The sequence below is a fragment of the Diplotaxodon limnothrissa genome, linkage group LG22, assembly GCF_057381915.1.
Source record: "Diplotaxodon limnothrissa isolate DT_005_m linkage group LG22, D_limnothrissa_male_GT1.1, whole genome shotgun sequence".
Lineage (NCBI taxonomy): Eukaryota > Metazoa > Chordata > Actinopteri > Cichliformes > Cichlidae > Diplotaxodon > Diplotaxodon limnothrissa.
The window spans coordinates 21,483,006-21,508,613 of record NC_140616.1 but is presented as its reverse complement, the minus strand read 5'-3'; the positions used below and the strand labels follow the sequence as shown (position 1 = coordinate 21,508,613).

Below are 25,608 nucleotides of genomic sequence, written 5' to 3'. Positions count from 1 at the left end.
TGAAAAATTAAAAAAGTTAAAAAATAAATCGCTTAACCACAAACTGAGAAAGCACGTTCACCATCAAGCACAGCAAACGTTTAAAACCTATTCTGTCAAGATGCAAGACTCAAACAGCGCCAATTAGATAGATTGCAGGGGTAATTATACAGAAATGGCCAGCAGTGTGATGTTACCATAACACTTAAAACAGGTAACAAGAGGTAGTACACACGGCCATTTCCACACAATTACGCCGGCGTCACGCAAAACGGCCGAGCCTCTCGCTTCAATTGATTATCTATAAAAGTCACACCATTGCTATCAAAAGTGCATCCAAATTTACATGTTGTGAGACCAGCACCGATAAGAACAATATTGACATCATAACAGTAAATATCAAGTACAGAATTTTCAGAATGCCCCACAAACACAGTCAGTCGGATTTCTAGTTGCTTTTACAGGTCATGAGTACAAAGGGAACCATAGAGAGGTCATCAAAGGGAGAGAAAAGATCCAAAACATTATGATGCTTACTTGTTTTTTAGCATGCAACTACGGAGACTTGTGGACCAGTCCAGTGAGGATTTAAGGTGTTTTACAGTGAAAACATCTAGCACCTAGAATCGAGATGTCCTTTTGTGCTTTCATATAATTATATATATATATATATATATATATATATATATATATATATATATATATATATTTCTTTTTTTAATATTCATCATGTAAAAGTTCAAAATCTTGTTTGGCTAGGAAAGACTGTGTGTTACAAAGGATCCACCCAATTTATAGGCTATAAAATCTACAATGTTACAAATGACCACATAAATACTTCATCCTATTAGAAAGGTATGAAGACGTTGATAAGCACTAAGAAACGCTACTAAATGCAATATGCTAAAAACAACATAAAAAGCCCTGATTATCTACCTCTAGAAATGACTCCAATTCATGTGAGATACCCACTGCTAAATCTCTTGGTTAAAAATGATGCATAGTTAGAAAAGATAAACTACTCGCCTCCACTCAAGACTATGTCAACATTCGCCTGCTTATAGCATTAGTAAAACTTAGGTGGGATATTATTATATAATAATGTTATTAGTAAGACATGACAGTCTTAAAAGGCCATATATTTGCATTTATCTGCATACAAAGACAATATTAATTTAGACAATTTTTTTAACACGTGGGCCAGTTTTTTAAAAAAGAAAAAAAAAAACTATAATCTTTCAGCAGCTTCCACTGAAGGCTTATTCAAAATATACCTTATTACCAACATTACTAAATAGTATAAAGACTCACAAAAAAGTCATTTGCATAAAACCCAAGCTTTTGTGCGATGACAGCCCCTAGTTCTTGGAGCAAACACTACGTTAAAGAGGTTTTAAGGAATTTCAATCAGTTAAACTCTAAAATGTTGCAGCTTTGACTCCACTGTACCGAATGCCTGGTTACCGACAAGCCACACAAATGACACAGCAGAATACACGATCCTGTGTTATATACATTAAAAAAATAGAAGTAGGGTTGATGTGTATAAAGGGAGAAATAAACAATCATCACAAATGCCTAAAATGTCTAAAACATGAGCCAGCTACATGCATATCCATTGGAGAAGTTATTCAAATTTTAAAAAGTCTGTAAGAACAGATGGGAATCACACAGATTTTAACATGTTCCCCACTATGGTGACTTCCTAATCAAGTGTCTTTTGTCAACATGGCTCAGAATACATTAGAAATGTGTCCTTACTGGGAACCAGTCCCAATATATTACATCTCAGGTCACTGGTTTGTCAGTTCAGACTTAACAGTGGGGCAAAGGAGGAAAAAAAAATGTTTGTCCCCCCCCCCAAATTTCTAAATACAAAAAGAGCTTCATTAAAAATAAATAAATTAAAAAGTGTAGATTCAGGGGTTAAACAAATCTGATGTCAAGATCATTAACTGTCAACAGAGTTGGCATAATAAGATCATCAGTGTCAAGAGGACAAATACTGGAAGAAAAATTCATTGTTTTACATAGAAGTGGCAAAAAAAAAGAAAAAAGGAAGAAGATACTCTTAAATGGCACTTTTCATCACATAGTGCCTTATGTGGGGGAAAACAAACACAAACAACCCTCAATATATATATATATATATATATATAAGTACTTTTGTCCTGATTGAAGCGCTCATCCTGGTCAGTGCACTTTGCTTTGATAGGCTGATAAATAATGTCTGTGGGGAGGACTAAATCATTAGGCATATAACAGTTAATGGACCCCCACATCTTTTGATTTTTGCCTTCTCCCTTCAAGCACCAAGAGCCTAATAACAAAACAAAAGGAGAAGGAGGGCGACTGGCTTCTTCGAAATGTGAAACCACCCCACTGTATACTGTTTCCGCCTGCTAGTAAAAAAAAAAAGAAAGAAAGAAAATTCTTCTATTAACATACAAACTCTGCCTTGTCTTTTCATAATTTTCACCCTTTTTTTAAACAGATAACAAGTACAAATACAACTAATGCACGACATGTAAATAAAGCCTCTTCCAGCTCAATCCTCAAGAAAGAATGACTCTTTTGCATGTTACAGTCTAATTGCTGGAATGGTTTTGGTGGGTTTAAGTACAATTGTAGACATTTGGGTTACTGACATGTTTGTCTGGTAGGGAGATCACAATGTGAAACCACTGTAATGTTATCTACAGCTGACAGTGAGACAGCGGAGGGTAGTGCGTTCCATCAGTGATGTCTCACCCACGCCTTCCTGGGAGTTGGGTGCTCTCAGGCAAAGTACATGGTGCGCAAGGTGTCCTGGTGGACCTGAACAGCTTTGGCCAAGGCCTGGTGGTCACGCCCATTGCTTTGACCTGATGTGTGACTGCCCTCGGCACTGAAAGAGAAAAAAGTTGCAGAACTGTCAGTTTTTCCAACAAGGAGACAAACATCTGCAAACTAAGAGATTTTAATTTCTTCACCTGTCATGCTCTTTGTCCACCAAGTGATAGCGAGCCCGGAAAGCCACCAAATGGGCATAGTAAGCTGGTGCTGGGATGGACACTGACCGGGTGCAGCGCACATAAGTGTGACAAAGCTGGTAGGTAAGGACCTGCAGTTCATCTGATGAGAAGTGGTTGTCGTCCCAGAGCACGTGATAGTGAGACGGCCTGCTGGTTCCCTGTCCGGAAGTAAAGCGGATGTCAGGTATAATGGGTTGTTTTTAACTCACAATCTGCTTTCATTAGAAAACACAGTGGAAGACGCCTTTATCAATACATCTTATCCAACTTGACTTTTACCTGAATGCCAGCATGACTGCAAAGGTAGAAGTCAAACTCTGATGGGTGAGTTATTTTGGTGTCCACTGTGGTGCCTGCCGGAATGTTGCCGCTTTTCCCAACCTATAAAAAAAATATCCATGGAAATGTCTGTGAAGGTTCTCAGTCATCCAGGTCATTGTAGTCAAAGGAGCTTGCCTTTCTTTGCAAGCTCCTTTGACATCCATGGAAATGCTTGTTAAGCTGGAATTGCTTAAGTGCACTCTGACCCAACAAGCCTACATTACTTTGAAACCTCCCAAGCTGGTGAATATAAAAGAAAAAGCACGCACGCACACACGCACGCACGCACACACATACATACATACAAGAGTTTGCCAAATTTCTCAACTATGAAAATATCCAAACCATGAAACACAACAAGAAAATCCCCACAGTGACTAAAGAAAAGAAAAACAACAAGAATAGAGTTACAGCACGATAGGAGATAAAGTCAAAGGTGCCACACTCTACTTGCAGCCACCACAAAGGTTTAGATCACCTCTATTTTTATGCCTGGATCATGGAACATACAGGAGCATCTGGTTGGTTGGCTTTAGAGCTCTAACCTGATTATGATAAAGCAAGAGTTCAGCTAATTAATGTACCGCCAGTCCATTTAAAACCTTGAAGGATCATAAACATTTTAATAGACAAGAAGTTAGTGTGTCAAGGTGTTTTATTATCCCAGTTATTGTTTTTAGTTTTTGTTATAAGACAAGTTGTTGCATTTCATAGTGACTGCATATGATGATGGGATACTTAAAAATCTTTGAAACTTCCTCTGAAGCATTATTAGGGACACTGGTGAGAGCATCTTACATCACTCTATTCCTAAACTTGTATGCACTCAGTTAATAATTGACCCAGATCATTCATAAATTCCCAGCACTAGCAGTGACAGAGTACTAACCCTCTCATTTCTGTCCATACAGAACAGTCTCGTGTGGTGTCTCTTCTGAACAACCACAAAGGTAATACCAGGCTGGTAGTCCTTCTCTAGTTTGATGCAGGCCTCCCGGATTGCCAGCAGCTCATGCTGAAGAACCTGCACGCAACAAAGTCGTAAGATCTTAAAGGTAACCCATAAAACAATATATGTACAACAAAAGCATGATTAACATTTAACAGCAACTTCTGCCAGCTCAATTAATTTCCTACAACAGCACAAGTGCATAAGGAAAATCAATCACTTTTCCTGTTTGTTATAGTTTATTCTGTGTGGTCCTGGATATATGGATCACCTGGTTGAACTGGCCCTCAGAGATGCCATCCCGATAGTAGATGATTCTGGTGGGCTTGAAGCGGGTGGACTTGTAGAACTGGATCAGCAGCTCCCTCACCATGGTAGCCAGGTCCTGAATGATTTCCTGGCGGTGCTGCTGCACCCGTACTGTCGCACAGTACCGGCTGGGATGGGCATCCATGCTACCAACCACCTAAAATGAAAAGAAAGAATGAACAAAAACAGGTATGACCACATTAAAAAGGATTTACTGAGAATGACAAATGATAGTGATAGATGCTTCATCCTTTTGATGTCCCGTCCCACATAGTTTTTTACAATGAAAACAAACAAGCAAAAAAACAAAAAAAAACAAAAACATGACAGACAACTGGACTTTCTCAGTCTATCACATTTTGATGACACTTTGATTAGGATGAGCTTGGAGGTCAAACAGTTTTCTTTCTTGTTTTTGAGGCAGAGATGTCACTGTCCTGTTGCATAATATGTGAAGTGTGTGTTTAAGCTAGAACACAGTATCTTGTTACTCTGTGTCAGTCCACACACACACACACACACACACACACACAAAAATATAACATATTGTGAAGGGTAGGTCGTAATGTGTTGTTGCTTACTGCAGCGATAGAGGGCTTTTTTCCATCTCCTGCAGGTGGATGTGTCACATCTGCACCAAGGAAGATCACTGGCTGCTGAAACACCACCGGCCTAGAACAGTAGATGTACATAAAAAAGTTTAACACAATGGCATAGCTTTCATGTGTTGAAAAAATATAAAAGCAACTCATTAGTTTCATGATAAGAATTCACCAGAATTTCCACTAACCTGCCCTGTGGGAGGAGGATGTTGTTAACACCGCCCAGCTTGACATTAATCTTCAAACACAGGTTGGAAAGAGTTTGAGGCGTCGTCTTTTGAACGTTCTTCACTTGCACGCACTGTGTGGCCATGCCAAGAACCGTGTCCCCAACACGTTTCACCTCAGCTAAAAACACATCAGGACAAGGGGGAGATATAATTTGATCTGCTATAATAAAAAAAAAAAAAAAAAAATGGAGTGTTGCACAATCTGCCCCAGACGATTTAGTGCACATAAGTAAGCTGACTAAAAGTATTTTCTACGTAAAGGATAAATGTCTGTTTTATTTATTTATGCACAAATGACTTAAAATAACTAACTTGAAGCTCAAAAATGAAGCGGAGTATATAACCTTTTCTGTAATTTCTTGTGGTTTACTTCTAAAGCAGATACAGAAGCAGTAAAACTTGTTGAGCAGGCAATAGCGCAGCAGCATGTTCAGATACACTAGAAGTGGGGAGTCGTCTTTGAAGTTGCAGCAGAATGCGGTTGGAGTGGTAGGGACTAATTAAAGACCCCCTTCAGGTTCAAGGAGAGTTATAAATAACATGAATAAAACTGTTCCCTGATTTCTGTTCTTTATAAAAGGTTAATGCTTCAGTTATTAATAAGAGTTTAATTATCAAAATGAGATACTTTTGTACAAGTACATGATGCCTAACTTTACCCAAACTCAATCACTTTAACCAACTCTCATTCTCTACAAAGCAGGCTTATACTTTTCACATCTGTTTGTGATGTCACAACTTTAACCACTTAACCTAGATTTAAAGGGAACTCAGAGAAACTCTGAAAACAGCCCTTGAGTGTCAAATTGTTTTACAGAGCTAAATGCAAGCATCCAGGCGAAGCAACAATGACCATACTTGTTTCTGAGTGAAGAGCCACACCAGCGGCTTTTAAAATGGTAAATTTAAACTGCACCTGGCTGGAGAAGCCACAGTGTTTGTTTGTTTGGAAACAATCAAACAAAAATAAATTTCTCAGACAAAATAAATACCATAGTAAAAGAAGATCCCTCACCATAAACGGGTGTCTTCCCTGGTAGGATCACTACCACCAGTTGGAGGCCCTGGTAGGTGTATTTGAGGTGCCTGAACATGGGCTCGACGCTGTCAGCTCCCTGGGCATATTTACAAAAGCAAGGTTGACCTTGGATAGGCATTCCTGCATCTCGAGAAATCTTCCTCAGCTGATCTGTGAAAGCTCTGACAGGTGGAGATCTTGTTAATTTAAAGATAAACGGGTTAAGACACAGTCCTAGTTTAGGTTAGATGACATTTGAGAGCTGCCTGCCTGCCTTAGATACATTGTATGAAGTTTTCAAATTATCCCATTGGACTGCTTTTCCTAACATTTATTTTTAAATTACAGTGAAAGTTTGGTTTTCCAGACTTCAATTAAAAAGGAGCTGGTCAGTCTTGGTGAGTGCCATGAAAAGTCAGGACATACTGACTTGCTTAAATACAAAAATAACATGAATGCAGTAAACAAAGCCTGGCTTACACACTGTAAATACACAGCACAGCTGTATGTAGTTGGCACGTGCTTTTACACAGAACTATATTTGCACAGTAAACTTGGTCAACATTTAACAGAAAAAACAAAAAGGACTGTGTGACTGTGTTTACGCACTTCTGTACAGGACCTACGCTCTGCTTTACAACTTTTTAAACACACCCAGCACCATAAGCCTTAAGCTGTCTACTATCAAACAATAACACGCACACACGATGGCATGACATACATCTGCATATGATAGATAACATACGTTCAATGTATCGCGCTTACTTAAGTAGGAGTTCGGTGCACTGTCTCTGTGGCGCAAAGCAGGCAATGGCCCACACTTTGATCTCAATACCAGTGTGGAACTGCTTGTTCCTCATGTCCCACACTCCCTGGATTGGTGTGGCTATTGCTTTGTTCTGCAAATTGCAATGAGAGCAACATCATAAGTGCTAATCACACCATCTACGATGAAGTTACTTGAATAAAAACGAATAAAGTAATTCATGCATTAAAAGCACATTAACACATACCCTGCCTCCATACAGTATGGAAGGAGCTTGTAGGACACGGCCATTCACTTCCGTCATCTCATCCCGAACCATCACTCCGAACTCACGAACGTAAGGGTCAGCGTTGAAGTTGGCACTCCTCATCTGAATAAACACACACACACATTCATTAGCATAATACAGCAAACTTTAAGATTTTAGTCAAGTTATTTATTTTCTTTTATTCATGTTTATTCATTTCATATTAAAGGTAATCTGTATTGTTATTAATGATAATCATAATATTATGTAGGGCTGCTCGATTATGGCAAAAATGATAATCACGATTATTTTCACTGAAATTGAGATCACGATTATTTGACGATATTTATTTAACCCTTTAAGACCTACCATAGAACCAAGTCCACCAGAGCTTATATTATTATTTTTTTTTACATGTTGTAGTGCCATTTGTGGGAGCATTTCAAGTTGCTATACATCAATACAACTGTTATAGCCCATATTTTAATAATATGTATGCATTAAGTCCATAGTAATTACATAAATTGCAAAAAAGTGCAATAAACTACAAAAAAAATTGAAAATCGCTTTTGTTTTGTTTACATATATTTCTACTTGGAGAAATTTAAGAGGCTTATCCCTCAAAACTTTAAATACAATAAAGTTGCAAAAAAATAGTTTCCCACCACAGGAAATTTATTTTGAGTGTCTTCATAGTTTTATTTTGGAGATACACCAATTTTTATATACTGCAGGAAAAACAAAAAACAATCCTATGATGCAAATTTGCAAAGAAAACAGCATGTGCATCATTTCACTGTGGGAAGTGTTACGAACAGCTGATAGGAACGGCAAAGCGTGTTTCTGGAATATTATGTTTTTGTTCCTGCAAGCGCTTTTTATGCAATTTTTGCAAAGCTATATGTGGAACGAAACCGTGACCGAGGACAAGCTGATGGCATCAGATGTAAGTACAACTCCTCCGGTTTCATATGCAAAACAAATTATTGCGCTAGCTTACACGGTTCAGGTTCTACAGGGATTTAAAAATAGTTACGCAAAACGGAGCGTGCTGCTCTGACCGGCTTTAAAGGGTTAACAATAACTTTAAAGAAATAATGTAAAATGGTGTGCAACACCACTGAAGTTTTTTTTTTTTTTAAACTCTCTTTTCAACCAATGGCAGTCACTCTCCAAATAACTTCTGCTTAGCTTTCCGAGCTTCCCTCGGGCCCTCTTAATCAGCGGTCTCCACCCTTTTTTGCGCCACGGACCGGTTTATGCCCGACAATATTTTCACAGACGGCCTTTAAGGTGTCGCGGATAAATGAGGGAGGGGCTACTAATCGGCTCAGTCATTTTTAATGATCGTTGAAAGCCCAGATCGTAATCGTGATTAAAATTCGATTAATTGAGCAGCCCTAATATTATGGACTATGATTGTAAACATTCTATACCAATGAGCAAATTCATCAGCAGTTCACTACAACCATCAATCTCAAAGACTTTTGTTGTCTTTATTAGCAGTCCTTCCAGCACTGGCCTCACTGAACCCATTAATTTTTAAGTTTATCATGTTGGCAGTGCTTGCTATTGGCCTTAGAACTCTGGGCAAACATCAGTGATGAATCACTTGAGTGTAGCCGTTGGCACAATGTAAACATTCTCTGTTTTCCTTCACTTGTTGTTGCAGGAATGGTGTCAAACTTGTGAAAACTTAAGTTTTAAAAACAGTGTCTGTTACAGTTCATATAACTCACCAGTTTACTAATCTCATCCTGACGATCTGGTGCCGATCTGGCTGTGGCACGGATCATAGTGGAGGTCTGATTGTCTGTCAGCTTTTTGATGCAGCGCTGTCCTGCCACTATGTTACACACCTGGGGCGGACACGCGCAAATCATTTAGAAGAACAAAAAAACAAAAATCTCAAGTCACCTAGCTGGTGAACAAGAGGTTGATGATGCTTACCTCTAGAGGCAGGTAGGTGTGTTTCTGCTCCTGCCCCACCTGTAAACATGGCAGGTGGGGGTATCGCAGGATGAGCTTGTACTTGTCTTTGAAGTACTGAGCTACTGTGCACTCTATAGTTTGGCCATTCTCCTGTTGCAGAGGGAACCTAAAGATTTCCCAAAAAAAAAAAAAAAAAAAAGCATTCAACATGTGAAACCTTTTAAATCTACAGTCAGCAGGAATATTCTTAGACCAGTGTTTCCAAATTTGTACTACTTATAATCATGACAAGTCATCTAGACAGAAAGTTTGGTTTTAAATAGTATTTTGCAGTTAATCTAACAGGGCTAAATGCAGTTGTAGGTGATTTTTTTGTTGTTGCTGTTGTAAACCTTTAGCAAACCTGATATTTGAATTTTAAGCATGCTATTTATCTTGTTTTTAAAATTTAATTGAAAAATGATATTTTTAAAAAAGCATTCTTACGTTTGGTGGCTGGCTGGTCTTCTTGTCACGTTGCACACTCTGTACTTCCTCTTCATCTGCCCACAGTGAGTAATCTCAACCTTCAGGCCTGAATAAAGCAATCACAATAAAAGGAAACAAAGGTTGAACATAAACATTTTTGTTAAATAAAATTAAGGGAAAATTCATAACAGCAAACCTAACCAGTCATTTAAATCACCTTCAGCCAACTGAACATGGACACTTTAAAGAAGCTAACAATGGACAAGTAGCTAAAGGCAGCAGCCTTGGTTTGAGCAAAGCAGAAGAGAAGAGAATAATTTTCCTGTTATCTGGTGAAGTTATAAACATACTAGAAAATGATTCAAGTACATTTGTTTGAGCCTGCTTTTTTTGTAAGGTAAACTATGGCTACATTCACACCGCACGCAAAAGCGCATCAAATACGACTTTTTTGACCTTATGCGACCCATATCCGATCATGGTATGACAGTGTGAACAGCACAAATGCGATATTTTCAAATCCGACCGGGGTCACTTTCGTACGTGGTACTGAATCCGATACATATCTGATGTTTTAGAAAGTGATCGCATTAAATCTGTCTTTTACGTCAGTGACACAAGACAGACGCCAATTATCAGCGCTGGAGAAGCGCCTGAGAAGACATCGCGAACGCCTCCTGGCCATCCAGTGTAGATGTTAGTGAAACTGTTGGGAAGACAACGTTGGAGAAACGTGAACATTTTATTTGTACTGTATAATCTGCAGATTCTGACAGAAATCTGCAACTATCCTTTGAAGCACTGCTCCGCTCTAAAACAGCAATAAGAATAATTATTAGGCCATATGTAAATAACAAAATAACTTTATAACTTAAAGCAAAATTGGGAAACGTAAAGTGCAAAACAAGTCTTTATATTAAGGGCCATCAGTGAAACAATACTGTTTGGTCTGGCTCTAAGCAGAGTGCATTGTGTGTGCCATCTTCTTTGGCACATGCGGGTCACTTTGAGGGTTCACACTAGAGCGCGTTTGCTGTCACATTTTATTTGCAGTGCGAACAGGCAGACGAAAAAATTGGATTTGATCAAAAAAAAATTGAATTGAGCATTAAGACCTGCAGTGTAAACGTAGCCTATGTGAGCTAAAAGGTGTTTGGACAGTAACTAATTTCCACTCAAATATTTGCACCTCTTTACTGTAGCAGAATACTTTAATATGTATGCTGTCAGTTATAGTTGCTAAAAAGAAAATCAGCAGCAGGTAACGCTTAGAGAAAAACCAAAATTGGGGAAAAAAAAACTATTTACAACCTGTATCTGAAGAAAATTGATGAGAAAATAATCTAAAAAAGTATCAGATAAGAATCTGAACTCACAAATAAATGTTTTTTTATACATCAAAGCTCCCAAAATCGTTAAAAATATGAGCTCCTACGTTTATCTTACCTTTGATTTCTTTTGTAAATTTCACTCGTTGAGAGTCTGTCAAGGGTTTCTGCTGTTCTTCTATGCTTTTGAAATCCAAGACCTCGCACATAAACTCAATTACAGGTTGGGCTTTGTAGAACGCAGTGGCCGAAACTGAAAGTAATTAGACACAGAGTTTCAGCTTATGGAAAAAGCTCAACTTTAGACACATTTTGCATGAGAAATGAATCTTATTGTGAAAATTACCATCGATGTTGAGCATCATTTTCCAAAGGGACGGCCTGACAGACTGGTGGAAACCAAACCACACCTCTCTCCCTCCACCAAGAGGGTTTGAGCATCCCTCTGAAGGAGTGAAGAAAGAGCGTCCCACTGGGGTATACCTGCAGAAGAAAAGCACCAGCAGAAAGCCAACAGTATTATAAAAGGATAAAATAAAGAGTCAAAACTATAACTGACAATGACAGAAATTCTGATGTACCTCATAGAAGGCAAATGTCTCATGACCACATCCAAGGCTTGAATAGTCTCAAAAGGGACGCTGGGTAGCCGTCCTGACAGTGCCTCATGCAGAGCTTGCAGGCTAACGCAGGACACCCACTTGATGGCTACTTTGAAGCTGCGGTCTTTCCCTTCACCAGGAATAGTTACCTCAAGCTCCACCTGTGTGATCAGTTGGGAGGAAATGAAGAGATACAATGCAGTCATATTGCAGAAATACTCATACTTTTTTTGTTTTGTACTCAAAATAGAGCTTTTACTGTTACAGGTTGATGTGTGGAATACATACTTTGTCTCTGCCTATTGGCAAGGGCATGGCAGTGTAAAGGTTCTTCCTTCCATCATACACCGGCTTTCGATCACCAAAGATCTGTGTTTTAAAGTGCTGGACCATGTGCTCCACAATTTCCCTGAAAAGAAAATGAAATGGACAAATTACCAGCAATGCCCCAGGTAATTATCTGCTGAACGATAATGAAATATCAACAAGGATATACCGATTGACCCTCCGGGGGCATTTTTCAGGCTTGATGTCAATGTCATAATGATAGACCTCCAATTTGGGGATTTCCATCTCAAAAAAGTTAGCCTGGAGCTTGATTGTCCTGCCCATGGTGCCAAAGTCTGGCCGTGATGGTGGCTTGAACACATATTCTGGCACTGGGGAAGATGGGGGATCTAAAACATGTGAATCAAATGAAGCAACAAAATAAATGGTAAGAATGGCATCAAAAAGACCTTTAAGACCCAACCAGCAATAAACTGCCTTATAAACAAAGAGTTGTGGTTGCACATGTAAACGAATTGGAGCATGTTTCACTGATCTAAATCAAACGTAAAACAAAAATCTGCTGTTGGTTTGCATTGCAATTAGTGGTGCAACGGATCACAGTTGATCCCTAATCCGAACCGATCCCACTCCACGGTTCGGGACGCACGTGATCTGAAGATTCGAAAAAAGAAGAAAAAAAAGTATGTGTATGGTGCGCGTGGTCGGTCTGTCAAGCGATAGTTATGGCCAGTGCTAGCAGTCCAAGTGGAGGAGCAGAGGAAATTGCGGTATTTAAGCAGTCCTTTCCTGCCCAGTCCGACCGGGCTAAAGCTATTACAAAAGCTATTGGGGTGTTTAGCTGCAGACGGGAGGCCGTATTCCCTTGTGCAAAACAAGGGGTTTAAACTATGATGAACGTGCTTGAGCCACACTATAATATCCTGTTGCGCGTCCACTTTAGTGGCAAGATCGTTCCAAGCATGTATGAGCAGGAAATGTTTAAAGTTATGGCTGAACTGTCCCAGGCATCTTCTGTTGCCCTACTACTACAAATGAGTGGACCTCCAGGGCAACGGAAAGCTACGTGACCATGACAGCTCATTATATCACAGCGGAGTGCGATATAATGAGCGGTATGTATTATTGTAGGGTCTACCTTACAATATAAAGTGCCTTGAGGCGACTGTTTTTGTGATTTGGTGCTTTATAAATAAAACTGAATTGAATTGGGTGGTAGATACAAAGCCCTATACTGCCCTATATTGAACCATAATTTTTTTGTTTTTTAATAATTGCGTGGAATGAGTCTTGAGTTGAATGTTTTTAACAGGCAAAAAATACTTCAATAAGTGAATAAGTAAATGTTAATTTTTTGTCTTTTTTCTTTTTTTGCTGATCTGAAAATTGATCCGATACGTGACTTAAAACCGTGATCCGATCCGAACCGTGAGATTTTTGATCCGTTGCACCACTAATTGGAATACACATAATAATGCCTAATAGTGGGTTAGGGTTAGGAAAGAAACAATTGAAAAAATTCTCAGAGATTAGGCATACATAAGCAGTAATAACAGTGTGCATAATGCAGTATGATCATTTTAATCAAGTGATCAAGATGTACTGTAGGGGTAAATAGGTTTTTTGTTTTGTTTTTAAAATCAGGAGCATCACGAATGTGCACTAACAATATGACTTACCCATCAGCTCTAACTGGCATCATTTCAAGGATATTATATATGCGCTATTTGGAAAATATTATACTAATATTATAATAAAACAGAATGACTCAATTTATAATTTAAACAACACCACATGGTTTTGCAGCTCCAGGACACTGACTTAATTATCCAAATACACTGAATAATCCTCCGAATGTTTGTAGCTTTGCTTCCATCAATTACACTAGGAAAACTAAAAGTGTCACCTGTTGATAAACAGTATCGTAGTATTTGGACCTCCCCAGCTCCAAATCAGAACCAATCTGTTCTTCCTATGCTAGGGCTGCAGCAAATTCAAGTGTGTGCATCTCAATTGATTCAGCATAAAAGGTTCTGTATAAAACTTCTTCCATCTGGTACAACATGTCAGCTGATTTCAGTACTTTCACAAATGGGTACACACCAAAGCTATGTCCACGTGTGCATGGGATTTTTTTTTAACCCTGGAGAACCCATGGGGTCAAATTTGACCCCATGGGTTCTCCAGGGTTAAATGAGGATTTCCCCCATGAAATATAACAAAGTGACATCAAGCGCTGTGATGAACATGCCTAAGCAACATGTGATGATGTAGCCCTAACTGTACAGGAACGCTGGCCAGTTACATACAATAACACGCTTCACAGTCTGATGTCAAAAAACAAAACCGAGGCATGTTGAGAATGTAAGACAAAATGTCAGTTTTCCTCGTCAACACACAAACACAGAAGCACAGTATCTGTGAATCTTCACCCCTGGAAGCAGCAAAGGCTGCTTTGGGTGATCTGAAACAACGTTTACATGTGGACGAAAGTCCAAAACACACAGAAAAACAAATCTATGTTTACAAAACTGTATGTTTGTGAACAGTGGCTGAGGATGGGGGGCAGTGGAGGGGATCTGGGTGACATCTGATACTTTTGCTACTATTAGCAGCTGCAGGATTCAGTGTTTCAGAGAAGTCAAACAAAATTATAAATAATTTATCTGACATCCGCTAACTCTTCATCACACCATCTCTGACCTAGAACCTGACTCATGTAGGGTTTTGAAGACTGAAGCCAATATTGGGGTATTTTAAACTCAAATATATGACTGGTATTTTCATTCTTTCAAACACACAAAAAATTTGTATGTATATTTATTTATTTGCTAGTTTATGCTTTGCCTGACTCTGCTCAGATCAGCTCCTTCTTTCATTTATGGTGACCCAAACACTGTTGCAGGGAAGCTGCAGAGTACCCACTAGCGGACAAGCTATACACCATCAACATTCAGAACGTGTTTGAAAGGGTGTTTCTCTCGCCTGTTCTGTAACTTATCTGATTTTATAATTGCTGATACTGAAAGTTGGCAAATACCTAAAATTGGCTGAGCAATCGGTTGGACTCTGCTTTAAACATTTAGCCATCACAAAATCAGCCACTGTAAATTTGTGCCTCATCTGCTAACAATCTGTCTAAAACAGTGATAATGGGTGACTTTTCACAAATGTGTTCAGGCTGTCCTAGAAAAATGAAAAAGCACAAGCTGCAGCTGTCATTTTGAACAAGTTTTAGTCAACAGACCGCACAGTTGTGGATGTAGAGCTCATACGGAGTATAAATACACCACTGAATAAATTCTTCAGAGAACTTCAATTAAAATTTTTTTCAATGTAACTGAAATTACAAAGAAAAAAGACAAAAAAAGGCAACTTGTATAATTTCTTTTTCAAACTTGATTAAAATGCTCAGATTATTTTTCTCATTCATAATTTGACTGTTTTAACTTATCTGCAGTAAGCCTTCTGGGGAATTTAATATTTACTTTTTTAAACAAATTGAGAAAAAAATGTTTCTTCATATTTTCTGATTTCTTTGTTGGAACAAAAATAATAAATAATACAGCTACTTTTCACCTGTGCCTTTATTCACAACAAGTCACCACAGCAGGCAGCTTAACATGTTTGATTTGTCACCTTTTCTTTTTAAATTATGTTTTTGTTTTTTACACTGGATACCCCTTCCTGGCCCATCCCCAAAGGGGTTCTTTTTTTCCAAATCAGTAAACCACTACACTATGTAGCCACACTGACAATAATATACAAGTTGATATAAGAAAAACGTTTTTTAATCTCACATTTGTAATTATTTTGATACAGTAGTTGAATTATTCTTATTAATATTAACAACAACAACATTAACACATGTACCAAATCTACATCAAATCACTATATTATACCCTGAAAGATGATTTTAAATGTTAACATTTTTGCAACTTATTGTAGGAGATGCACACAGCTCTCATTATTGCTGGACAAGCTCGGCAATATCTGCAACTTCAGTTATTTCAGTCAGGACACACTCCATTCCCTTCAGTGCATTATCTTTTAGCTCCAGCGCTGTTCATTCAAACAGAAAACCTTTAATAAAGCCTAGCAATATATGGTGGATTTTAATAAGTGCCCTTTAGTTAAGTGCTCTGCACATAAGCGCACAAAATGAGGTGTACTAGTGCTGACTAGTTGAAGAGAAAAGCATCTTCTGTAGACTCTCACTTACAGAATCAAAATACCTATATGCTTTTTGCTGGATGGTGTCACTATCAGGTCCTGTTGTTTTTCAGATGAGTACATATTGTGATGCTTGAAGGATGTGCGAGAAAAAAAATGTTGCCACTTACACTGGACCACTACTAGGGTCAATTTAAAGTGTTAAAGCCCGAATATGGGAAAAGCTTACCAGAGCTTACTGACCCAGTAGAACGAGGTCCCTCAAGCATCTCAGCAGCTACAGAGAACAAAAATAACATGTTATAAATGCTCAAAGATCCGCTCAGTCTGATACACACTGTATTTTAAAATAAAGAGTGACAAATGTGTACACCTAATAACATAGTACAGCCCAGAACCCAAAGATTCCTGCTTAACATAACAAAACCATTTGTTTATGTAGTAAGCAGTAAGAGAGCGCTGCTCGTTTATTACACTAGATACATCCCAGCAGGCCTTTCTTATCACTTCCACAGGAGTCTTATCAATAGACACGCAAAAAGTATTGAGCAGCTGGCAATCTAACGGATGAAGCCACCCCTTCCCCCTAGAAATAAACTGCTTCAACACACAGAGTCGTGTTTTGGTTGAACAAAACATCCTCGTTAAAATAACTGCAAGTGGGGAAAAAATTATCCAACATAGTGTTGATGTCGCCTGTACTCTCTTTCATTCCGCCAAAAAAAGCCAGCTGCCAAAAACCCCGAAAACGCACACATGAAATACGCATGTATGCAAATCTACACACACAAACACAGCGTCTGTCTGACTAACGACAGGCGGCTCAGTCGCTTAACTATCACTCTACCTAACGTCAAACTTAATCAGACTTCTCCTATATCGTTTAGTGTCTTAAAGCCGGTGTTACACTGAAAATACGATCCGGTGGCGTTAGTGCGTTTATACAGCTGGTGTATTAATGTGACATATGTAAATGTGGCGATTTCAACTGTCAGGCTAATCGTATCCCAGACTGGTGATGAGATTAGGTCGGCCTCGAAATATTGCTTCAACTAGTGTGTTTAGCGCTTCAGTTCGAGAAAATGAATGATATGCGTTTACGTTCGTGTGATTTGTTAAGAAAACATAAGCCAGCCAACCCCCACTTGGTGAAAGTGCAGTGAGTTAACTAAAAACAAGTTCGGGAAACCAGGTGCCGTTGAAGCTAGCGTGGCTAGCGGCAGCTTGTTGTTGGAAGCTAGCTAAGCTTGCCTCTAGTACTAAAACACTTAAAACTGGGACGACACGTTCCTCGTCAAAGCCGTTGTTGAGTTTTATCGTAACGAGTTGGGTGAAGCCGGAACATAGCAAGCACTTCATCGATGCAGCACAGAAAAATGCCGCTCCGTTATCGTCAGTTTTCTTTGGCCGCATCACGTAGCCGATGCTAACGTTAGCCGCAGCACTTACCTCCAGCAGAGGAATACATTTTGTCGACTTTTTTTAAGCGTGTGTCGTGGACGCACAAACACTCCACTTAGTTTTTCGCAGAATTCCACCAAAACTCATCCGTAGTCGAAGTGTATTTATATGTCCAAGTGCAAGGAAGGAAACTCGGTTCTAAAAACAGATATTTAGTTAGCCAAGTGGTAAATATTTGAAGTCTCTCATCCTCGGCTCGGCCCCATCCCCCCAACACGCAAAACGAGAGCCGAGAGAAAAGAGAGCGCAGGGTAAAGAACCACGCGCTTCAAGATGATTCCTTCCCATTCCTTCCGCCTTTGGTCACTTTACTTTAGGTAGTGTATATATTTACATTTGGACTTCTTTTTTTAATCACCCTTTTTTTTTTTTTACAAGATATATGTATTCATCCCATCAGTGTAGTCATGAATGTGGTCAAAAAGCTAGTATCCGCATCAGTCCACGAAATTTGATTCTTTTTTAAAATAAATAAAACACATACTATATAACACATACGTACACACAATATAACACAATTTAGAAAAATCACGTTTCCTATCAGATTTAGTATTTTATTAGCCAAAGTTAACATTTTACACGGTTGCAAACATTTCAAATACGGTTATTTCGACTTGAGGGGAAATATTAACGTTTAGATTTATGCAAAGTGGGGAACTATCTTGCTTTTCGGTGACGTCAGACGCACGCTGCGCGGTCTCAGTAGTGATGCTAATTCAAATCTTTAAAAAAAAACACCACAGAGATCGCTTACCTGGCTTAAAAAACAACATGACTTTTTATAACCTGGCTAAAATACAGGTCTGGTTTAAATACGTACATATATATGTATATAGCCACGAATCTCGGTTTTTAAAAATGTCAACAAGCACAGCAACATACCAAGTAGTTTGTTTCTTCGGCGGAGGAAGCATTTCCGGGGTACCAAAGTTTTTTGTTTTGTTTTTTTATAATACCCATAGCTAGTGCATGGTAATGGATCCACAAAGAAATTCCAACGTTATAGTTCATTATAATATAACGACGGTACATACAGAAGATTTATCAAGCCATGTGATTTTATATTACACGTTGAATTTTACTTATGCTAAAAATTACTTAAACTTTAATTAAGCGGAATGAATGAAATAAAATTAGATGTACACGCTCAAGAAGTGAATTATTGTCTATAGTAACAAAAAAGCTGAAGACGATACACACAGGTAGGTTGTTTCTATTGAATGTTTTTGAATGTGTATGTTTATTTATTATTTGCTCATCCAGATTCCCCATTTTACATCTGACTGGGGTGAAAGAAAAACAATAATAAGAGGGATCCTTCTTCATTGGTCTCTTTAGTGATTGCCACAACCGCCATCTCTTCCTATCCCTTATTTAGCACCCTTTGCCCAGTATATCTACTATCCCTCCACTGCACATGTCCAAACCATCTCAGCCTCGCCTCTTTCTAATTGACTCATTTCTAATCCTGTCCATCCATGGGACATTTAGAGGGTCTATTTAAAATGATATGACTGACATGGAGGGGTGTCACTGTGTAAGCCATTTGTTTATTAATGTGTAGTTATGTATTTATGTCACATTAAATGAATCTGCGTTATTGTTTTCGGGTGCTCTTTCTCTTTCTGTTTTCGGAGAGTAGATAGTGCTGCATGTCTCTTTAACTGTGAGCCTGGTTTCGCGTAGCTGATGCCGTTTAAATTAAATTATTTATTGTATGAGTTGCAGATTTGAGTTATGAAACATGCAGAATGTTTCCGCATGTGTGCATCCAGTTAGCAGCACCTGCTGAAACGCCCATGTAGTCTTCCAAAACTTTGAAACAGTTGCAGGCTCTTTTATCAGATTAAACTGTTACCAGTGTCACGTGATTCCCCTTTCCCCGTTAATTTAATCTAATGGGTATATTTTTAATCTGGGCGTCTGGGTTGTGTCAAATTTGAGTGCATTTATTTTATGTTGTGTTGTGGGTTTGCCAAGGTGAACGACGTGCAGCCCCTCGCTTTGTCCTCTTGTCGGCGCTGTTTACCACTGAATGTGTGGGCTGACGGCCGGAGCTCTGGTTTGTGTGCTCGGCAGCATGCTTCAGGAGGGAATAACATGGATTAATATTTAATGAGCCGTTTATTGATGCCGAGCTGTGTAAACAGACCGTGTTTGATTTGCCGATGATGTACAGAATATTTGGCATCATTCATTTGATGCAAGAAAAGCTTTTTTGAAATTTCCATGGGGGTTAGGCTATGTGCCTCTTAAAACGAAAATGAGAATATATATATGTATGTATAAAAAACCCGAGCTCATTGGCTTAAGCTGCTCAGTTTCATGTCTTTGCGATTTTCTTTTATTATTAGATTATTAAATTTGATTCCATGTTTCCATGCGTGACTAGAGCAGCTAGTGAATTCTGTTCTGATAAAAACGCGTAAATAAAGATTAATAAAGACAAGCGTGATAATCGGTGGCTCTTGCAGCACGGGCCTTTTTGGTAATAGGATTTGTCCTTCTAATTTATCCTTCTGATGAATTGGCGACACTTTAATTGCTGCCATTGATTGATAGTATAAAAACACAACAATGCAGCCAACATGCAGCCCGGGTGGCTTCCCCCCTTATAAGAAAGCTGGCGGAGTGAATTGGGTGTAGCTGTGTCTGTGTGCGCCTTGGCCAATGGAACCAGATCCTCCCTGCAGTGCGTAAGAGCGCGATTTAGGATTTAACCAAGTCTTTGCTGCGGGGCTGGCTGCAGTCTTCACCAGAGCCCGACGGCCTGAGAGCCTTTCAACAATGCCAGTGTAGTTTTTTTTCTACACCGCTCTGGAGACAGACGCTCTCGGTTTTTATTATTGATTTTTTTTTCTTTCGTGTTTTTTTCCCCTGCTGATTAAATAAAAACGAACCCACGCGCTCTCTCTCGAAGTATGACCGGAGTTTTTGACCGGAGGATCCCGAGTGTGAAATCTGCAGACTTTGAGAGCTCCTTTCAACTCTCCAGCATGCACCATCCGTCTCAGGAATCTCCTACTTTACCCGAATCCTCCGCCACGGATTCTGGCTACTACAGTCCCGCTGGAGGAGTCGCTCACGGCTACTGCTCGCCCAGCTCCACCTCTTACGGGAAGCCTCTGAATGCCTATCAGTACCAGTACCCGGGTGTAAACGGATCTGCTGGAAATTACTCGACAAAATCCTACACAGATTACAGCTCCTACACGACCCCCTCCTACCACCAGTATGCTGGGACTTACAGCAGAGTGCAAGCCCAGCCGAGTCCACAAGGTACGGGCCTAACATTTTATATTTTAATAAAAGCAGATTGTTAGAGGGTTATGAAGAAAAAATAAATATATGGTTGGTTTTTTAAATTTTTTATCCAGGTTTACCATTTCGTCGACTGCTGATTTGCACTAAAGGTCTATAAATGTGTAATTAAAAGAAAAAATGCAAATGCATGCTTCAAATTATTTCATTTAAGTCCATTTAAAGGAACCACTTACTTTCCTTTTAGTTGGACTGAAATGCATCTGGTCCATAAAAATGTATGGTTTTTTTGTTATTACTGTTATTTTAATACATCTGAACGATGACACACACACACGTAATAGATAAATTCCGATAATGCGGTTTTGGGGGAAATGGATACATGGTTATACACGGTTTTGTTTTTTTGTTTTTTAATAGAAAAAGAGATAAGCGAGCCTGAGGTGAGGATGGTGAATGGCAAGCCGAAGAAAGTGAGAAAACCCCGGACAATCTACTCCAGCTTCCAGCTGGCCGCCTTGCAGAGGCGGTTTCAGAACACACAGTACCTGGCGCTGCCGGAGAGAGCCGAACTGGCCGCCTCGCTGGGGCTAACGCAAACACAGGTGGGATTTTCGATGAAAAATACATCTCAGATCTCTCAAATCACTTTTAATTTGGAAGAAATTATCGTGTTTTAAGTGTTTCAAATGTTGAGAATAAAATAATGATTTTGCGATGTTTTCTGGCTTTCTTTGTGCGCTTTTACGCAAGGAGCGTTTTTTAAGCTCCATTTGTTTTTGAGGTGATTTCGGAAGTAATCATAATAATAATGCGATTTTTGGCTCCTTACAGGTGAAAATTTGGTTCCAAAACAGAAGATCAAAGATGAAGAAGATCATGAAAAACGGCGAGCTTCCCCCGGAACACAGCCCCAGCTCCAGCGACCCCATGGCCTGCAACTCTCCACAGTCCCCGGCCGTCTGGGACACACAGGGTCCCTCCAGGCCGCACAGTCTACAGCCACAAAGCATCAACACGACGGCTTCTAACTTTTTGGAAAACACGGGGTCATGGTACACCTCAGCCGGCAGCTCCATGATTTCCCACCTGCAGACCCCTAACTCAATACAGCATTCGTTGGCTCTTGGAGCGGGGACGTTATATTGAAAAAAAAGAAAAGAAAGAAAACTACACTAAACAAAAAACAAACCTATTGTTGATTTCATTTCCCCCTCCTTCTATGGGACTCGTGTTCAAATTTCAGAGGAATATGCAATGTATTTGATGGCAGTCATAGAAGAAACGTGTAAAATGTGTAAATGTGTGCATGTAATTTATTGCATTTTGGAAGACTATTAAACGTTTAAATGGACAATGGAACTTTGAACCCCACCCCCCTGCCTCCCTGCAGTCTCTTGTTATTTTAAACCCTCAGTTATTTTCTCTGAAAATCACGACAAAAGCTCGCAGACAGCCTCAGGTGACATTTTTTTGTTGTTTGCTTCCACAAGGTTGTAAATCACGGCTGCGAGGTACGTCGAGCTGAACGATCAGCATCAAATCTTAATGGTTTTCATGTGCAATTACGGCCTAGGAGTGCGTCGTTTGGGGGGTTTTTATGTTTTATATTTACTAAAAAATGGTATTTGTCTGAAAAGATTTTTGCAGGTAAAATTTAGTCTATTTTTTTCCTAAGAAATGACAATTAAAAAAAAAAACATATTTGAATGAAGGCAGTTTATCCATTTGCGATGAATGCAAAATCGGAAAAATTAAAGGACAAATTTCTGACTGAGCTTACATCAAGCAAACATTTGTCAAGATAAATACCTGTAAAAGGAACGGTACAGGCAATGGTAAGCGTCAGCCGACCACACCAATCACATTTTACTGAATCGAGCTGGGTGTATTTGTTCTGTAATATTGCATCTATTATTGCTACAGTAAGTCGGCAGTAGCTTATCTTCTTAATGTCATTTTTAATTTTATCAGACAAATGGTAACATGATAGGATTTGCTCATGATACAGTAATAATTCATATTTTTCAGTCAGTCCCCGTATTCTTCTTCATATTTTTATTCTTATTATTATTGCACCTGATTGAGTCTTTAAGATAGTCTGTAAGGGAAGTGCCCGCTTCTTCCTGCAGACGGTCTGCAGCCTTTCTCACTTCTTTGTGTCCCCTACAATTAGTCGCTTTGAATGGCAAGAGAGGAGGCGAGGGGGGCGGCACGGAGATCTGAGACAATCCGCATTCCTGTGGGGGTAGACCGGCTCCAGAGCTCTGCCACTCCCGGCCGCCGTACACAGCCCACCTTCCTGCTTAAAAAATGCAAGAACTGAAAAGAAAAAGGAAGAAAATCCTACACAGTTTGAACATGTCATTAGCAGCCGATAATACCAGCTCTGCCAGTGGGGGTTAAAAAAAAATCCATTAAACAAACCGTGCCACTGTGACAAACTTAAGAGAATTGATCTAACTGAATCTGCCCGACCATATGCGCCAAGATCACATAAGTGAGTTTTTACAAATGTTGCACACAAAATGCCTCCCCTTCTCTCTCTCTCTCTCTCTCTCTCTCACTTTATCTCTCTCTCTCTCTCTCTCTCTCACAACATACACTAAACAATGCTGCATCTGACCCACACACTGACCCATGCAAGTTACCATTTCCACCTGACACAGAACCCTCTTCCTGATTGCAGCCCACTGAATAGACTTCACACACACACACACACACACACACACACACACACACACACACACACACACACACACACACACACACACACACAGAGCTATAGGAAACGCTGTCCCTAAAGCACTGGCAGCTCTGCTGCTTTAAGCACGATTTCTGCTGTGAACGAAACTGCAGAGCGGTCACTGCGATGCTAGTGTGTCACTCCAGAAATGTAAAAATTTAACAGGGCACGTGCACGTGATCAAGAACACTTTGGCGCGCGAACAGACGGGCACACACGGGTTTATATGTCTCCTACACATACAAACACACACATACACACACAGACACACACACACAAAGACACACACCTTTCTCTCTCTCTCTCTCTCTCTCTCTCTCTCTCTCTCACACACACACACACACACACACACACACACACACACACACACACACACACACACACACACACACACACACTTGTGGTGCCATTATATCGAGAGCCTCCGTTTATTTCCCAACCGAACATTTTCCACTCAGCTAGTTTTCCCCCCGTTTTGCAAATCGAGTCTAAATAATGACAGTTAGCTTTACTGGACAGCTTCAACTGTAACACTCCACAATAATTATTCTCCAGGATTAGGGCCTCCATTATCATAATCTGGACATTGACAATTACCTATAATTTGCAAAGATGCGCTTGGTTCTTGATTGCAGAGGGCTTTTTTTTTTCAAGCTCGCCATCACTAAACAGTGACAGTAATAACAGCTAATTTTGCAGGCAATATATAAGAGCTTACCGGGGTGTGCAAACACTTTTCCACCTGGATTTGCTTATTCAACCACCAGCAGTAAAAACCGTGCAGCGCTTTTTTGGGGGGTTTAGTCTATGTTAGAGAAGCGGAGGAAGGTAAGGATGAGTCTTATATTTTCTGTCACAGCTTCCATTCTTAGATAAGGTGCGACGACACCCTTCACCCTTCACTTTACTTTATTATATAGATTTAGACAAAGAAATCTAAAATCTGATTTACTTTATATATATTATATATATATATATATATATATATATATATATATATATTCTTTTAAAGAGAGGCTGTTTGGATTGTGGAAGCCTTTTCGAGATTTAATGTGGTACAATTTGTATGAAAATTTGTATGAAATGTTGTCCAGTGCTTGCAGCTTTTATGTGAGAAGTGTGAGCATCGCAGAGCAAGTGACACATCTCTCACTCCCCACCCCCATCTACTGTAGCTCTATCTATCTATCTATCTATCTATCTATCTATCTATCTGAAACTCATCAAAGCCATTAAAAATCGTCATTTTCTGGTGCTGAATATGCGCGACTGCGTATTTATGAGCTCTGTTGATGTTTACTCGACTGCTGCTTTCGGCTCCCTGCAGCCCGATCATGGCCCAGGAGCAGATAGGCCCCAGCCTGGGGGCCCAGGTATGCTGAATGTGCGCCAGTGGGACATCCGCGACTTGACAGCTGCATGAAGCTTTTCAGCGTTGTAATTTCAGATAATATCCCGAGCGCTTACTCTTCTCAGCAATTTGTATATGAATAACCGAATAATTTCCCCTTTTGTTCCATCTGTGCTACCTCAAATCCAAATAAAGATGCCTTTTAGTATTAAAAGTGGTAGAAAATTACAGGTAATTATCTTTGACGGTAAAAACGCTGTAATCAGCGGGCTACATCAAAAATTACCCTAATTATGTCTGCATTTATGAGAATGGGGGAGAGAGAAAAAAAGCCTCACTTGGATAAAAACCCACAAATTGTCCCAAATATCTCCTTCATATTGAACGCCGCTGCAGCTGGCTGCTTTGTTCAGCATCGATCCCGCGGAGCTTGGCATTTAACGGCCTGCATTAGGACGGAGAGAAGGGAGAAAACATTTTGTCAATACTTCTAATAATTGAGGGTGAAAATGACAAGATAAGCTGGACCTGGAGCAAATGTCTTTCGAGGTGAATGTAGGCAG

The 25,608-nt window shown here is 39.5% G+C and overlaps 2 protein-coding genes across 2 annotated transcripts; one reads left to right on the top strand and one right to left on the bottom strand.

The window, feature by feature from the left end:
• Positions 1-711: 711 nt before the first annotated feature.
• Positions 712-17,907, bottom strand: ago2 (argonaute RISC catalytic component 2). The gene is made up of 20 exons (XM_085346889.1): positions 17,676-17,907; positions 16,456-16,503; positions 12,262-12,442; positions 12,054-12,174; positions 11,745-11,926; positions 11,510-11,646; positions 11,282-11,416; positions 9,854-9,941; positions 9,386-9,533; positions 9,175-9,294; positions 7,436-7,558; positions 7,188-7,321; positions 6,420-6,604; positions 5,363-5,522; positions 5,154-5,244; positions 4,535-4,729; positions 4,204-4,338; positions 3,273-3,374; positions 2,952-3,151; positions 712-2,866 (listed from the first exon to the last, which is right to left on the bottom strand). The coding sequence occupies exons 1-20, from the start codon at positions 17,692-17,694 to the stop codon at positions 2,758-2,760; spliced, it is 2,613 nt and encodes an 870-aa protein (XP_085203015.1). The 5' UTR covers positions 17,695-17,907; the 3' UTR covers positions 712-2,757.
• A 2,701-nt stretch (positions 17,908-20,608) lies between these two features.
• dlx5a (distal-less homeobox 5a) lies at positions 20,609-22,097 on the top strand. The gene is made up of 3 exons (XM_085346076.1): positions 20,609-20,966; positions 21,369-21,553; positions 21,783-22,097. The coding sequence occupies exons 1-3, from the start codon at positions 20,609-20,611 to the stop codon at positions 22,095-22,097; spliced, it is 858 nt and encodes a 285-aa protein (XP_085202202.1).
• The last annotated feature ends 3,511 nt before the right edge of the window (positions 22,098-25,608 follow it).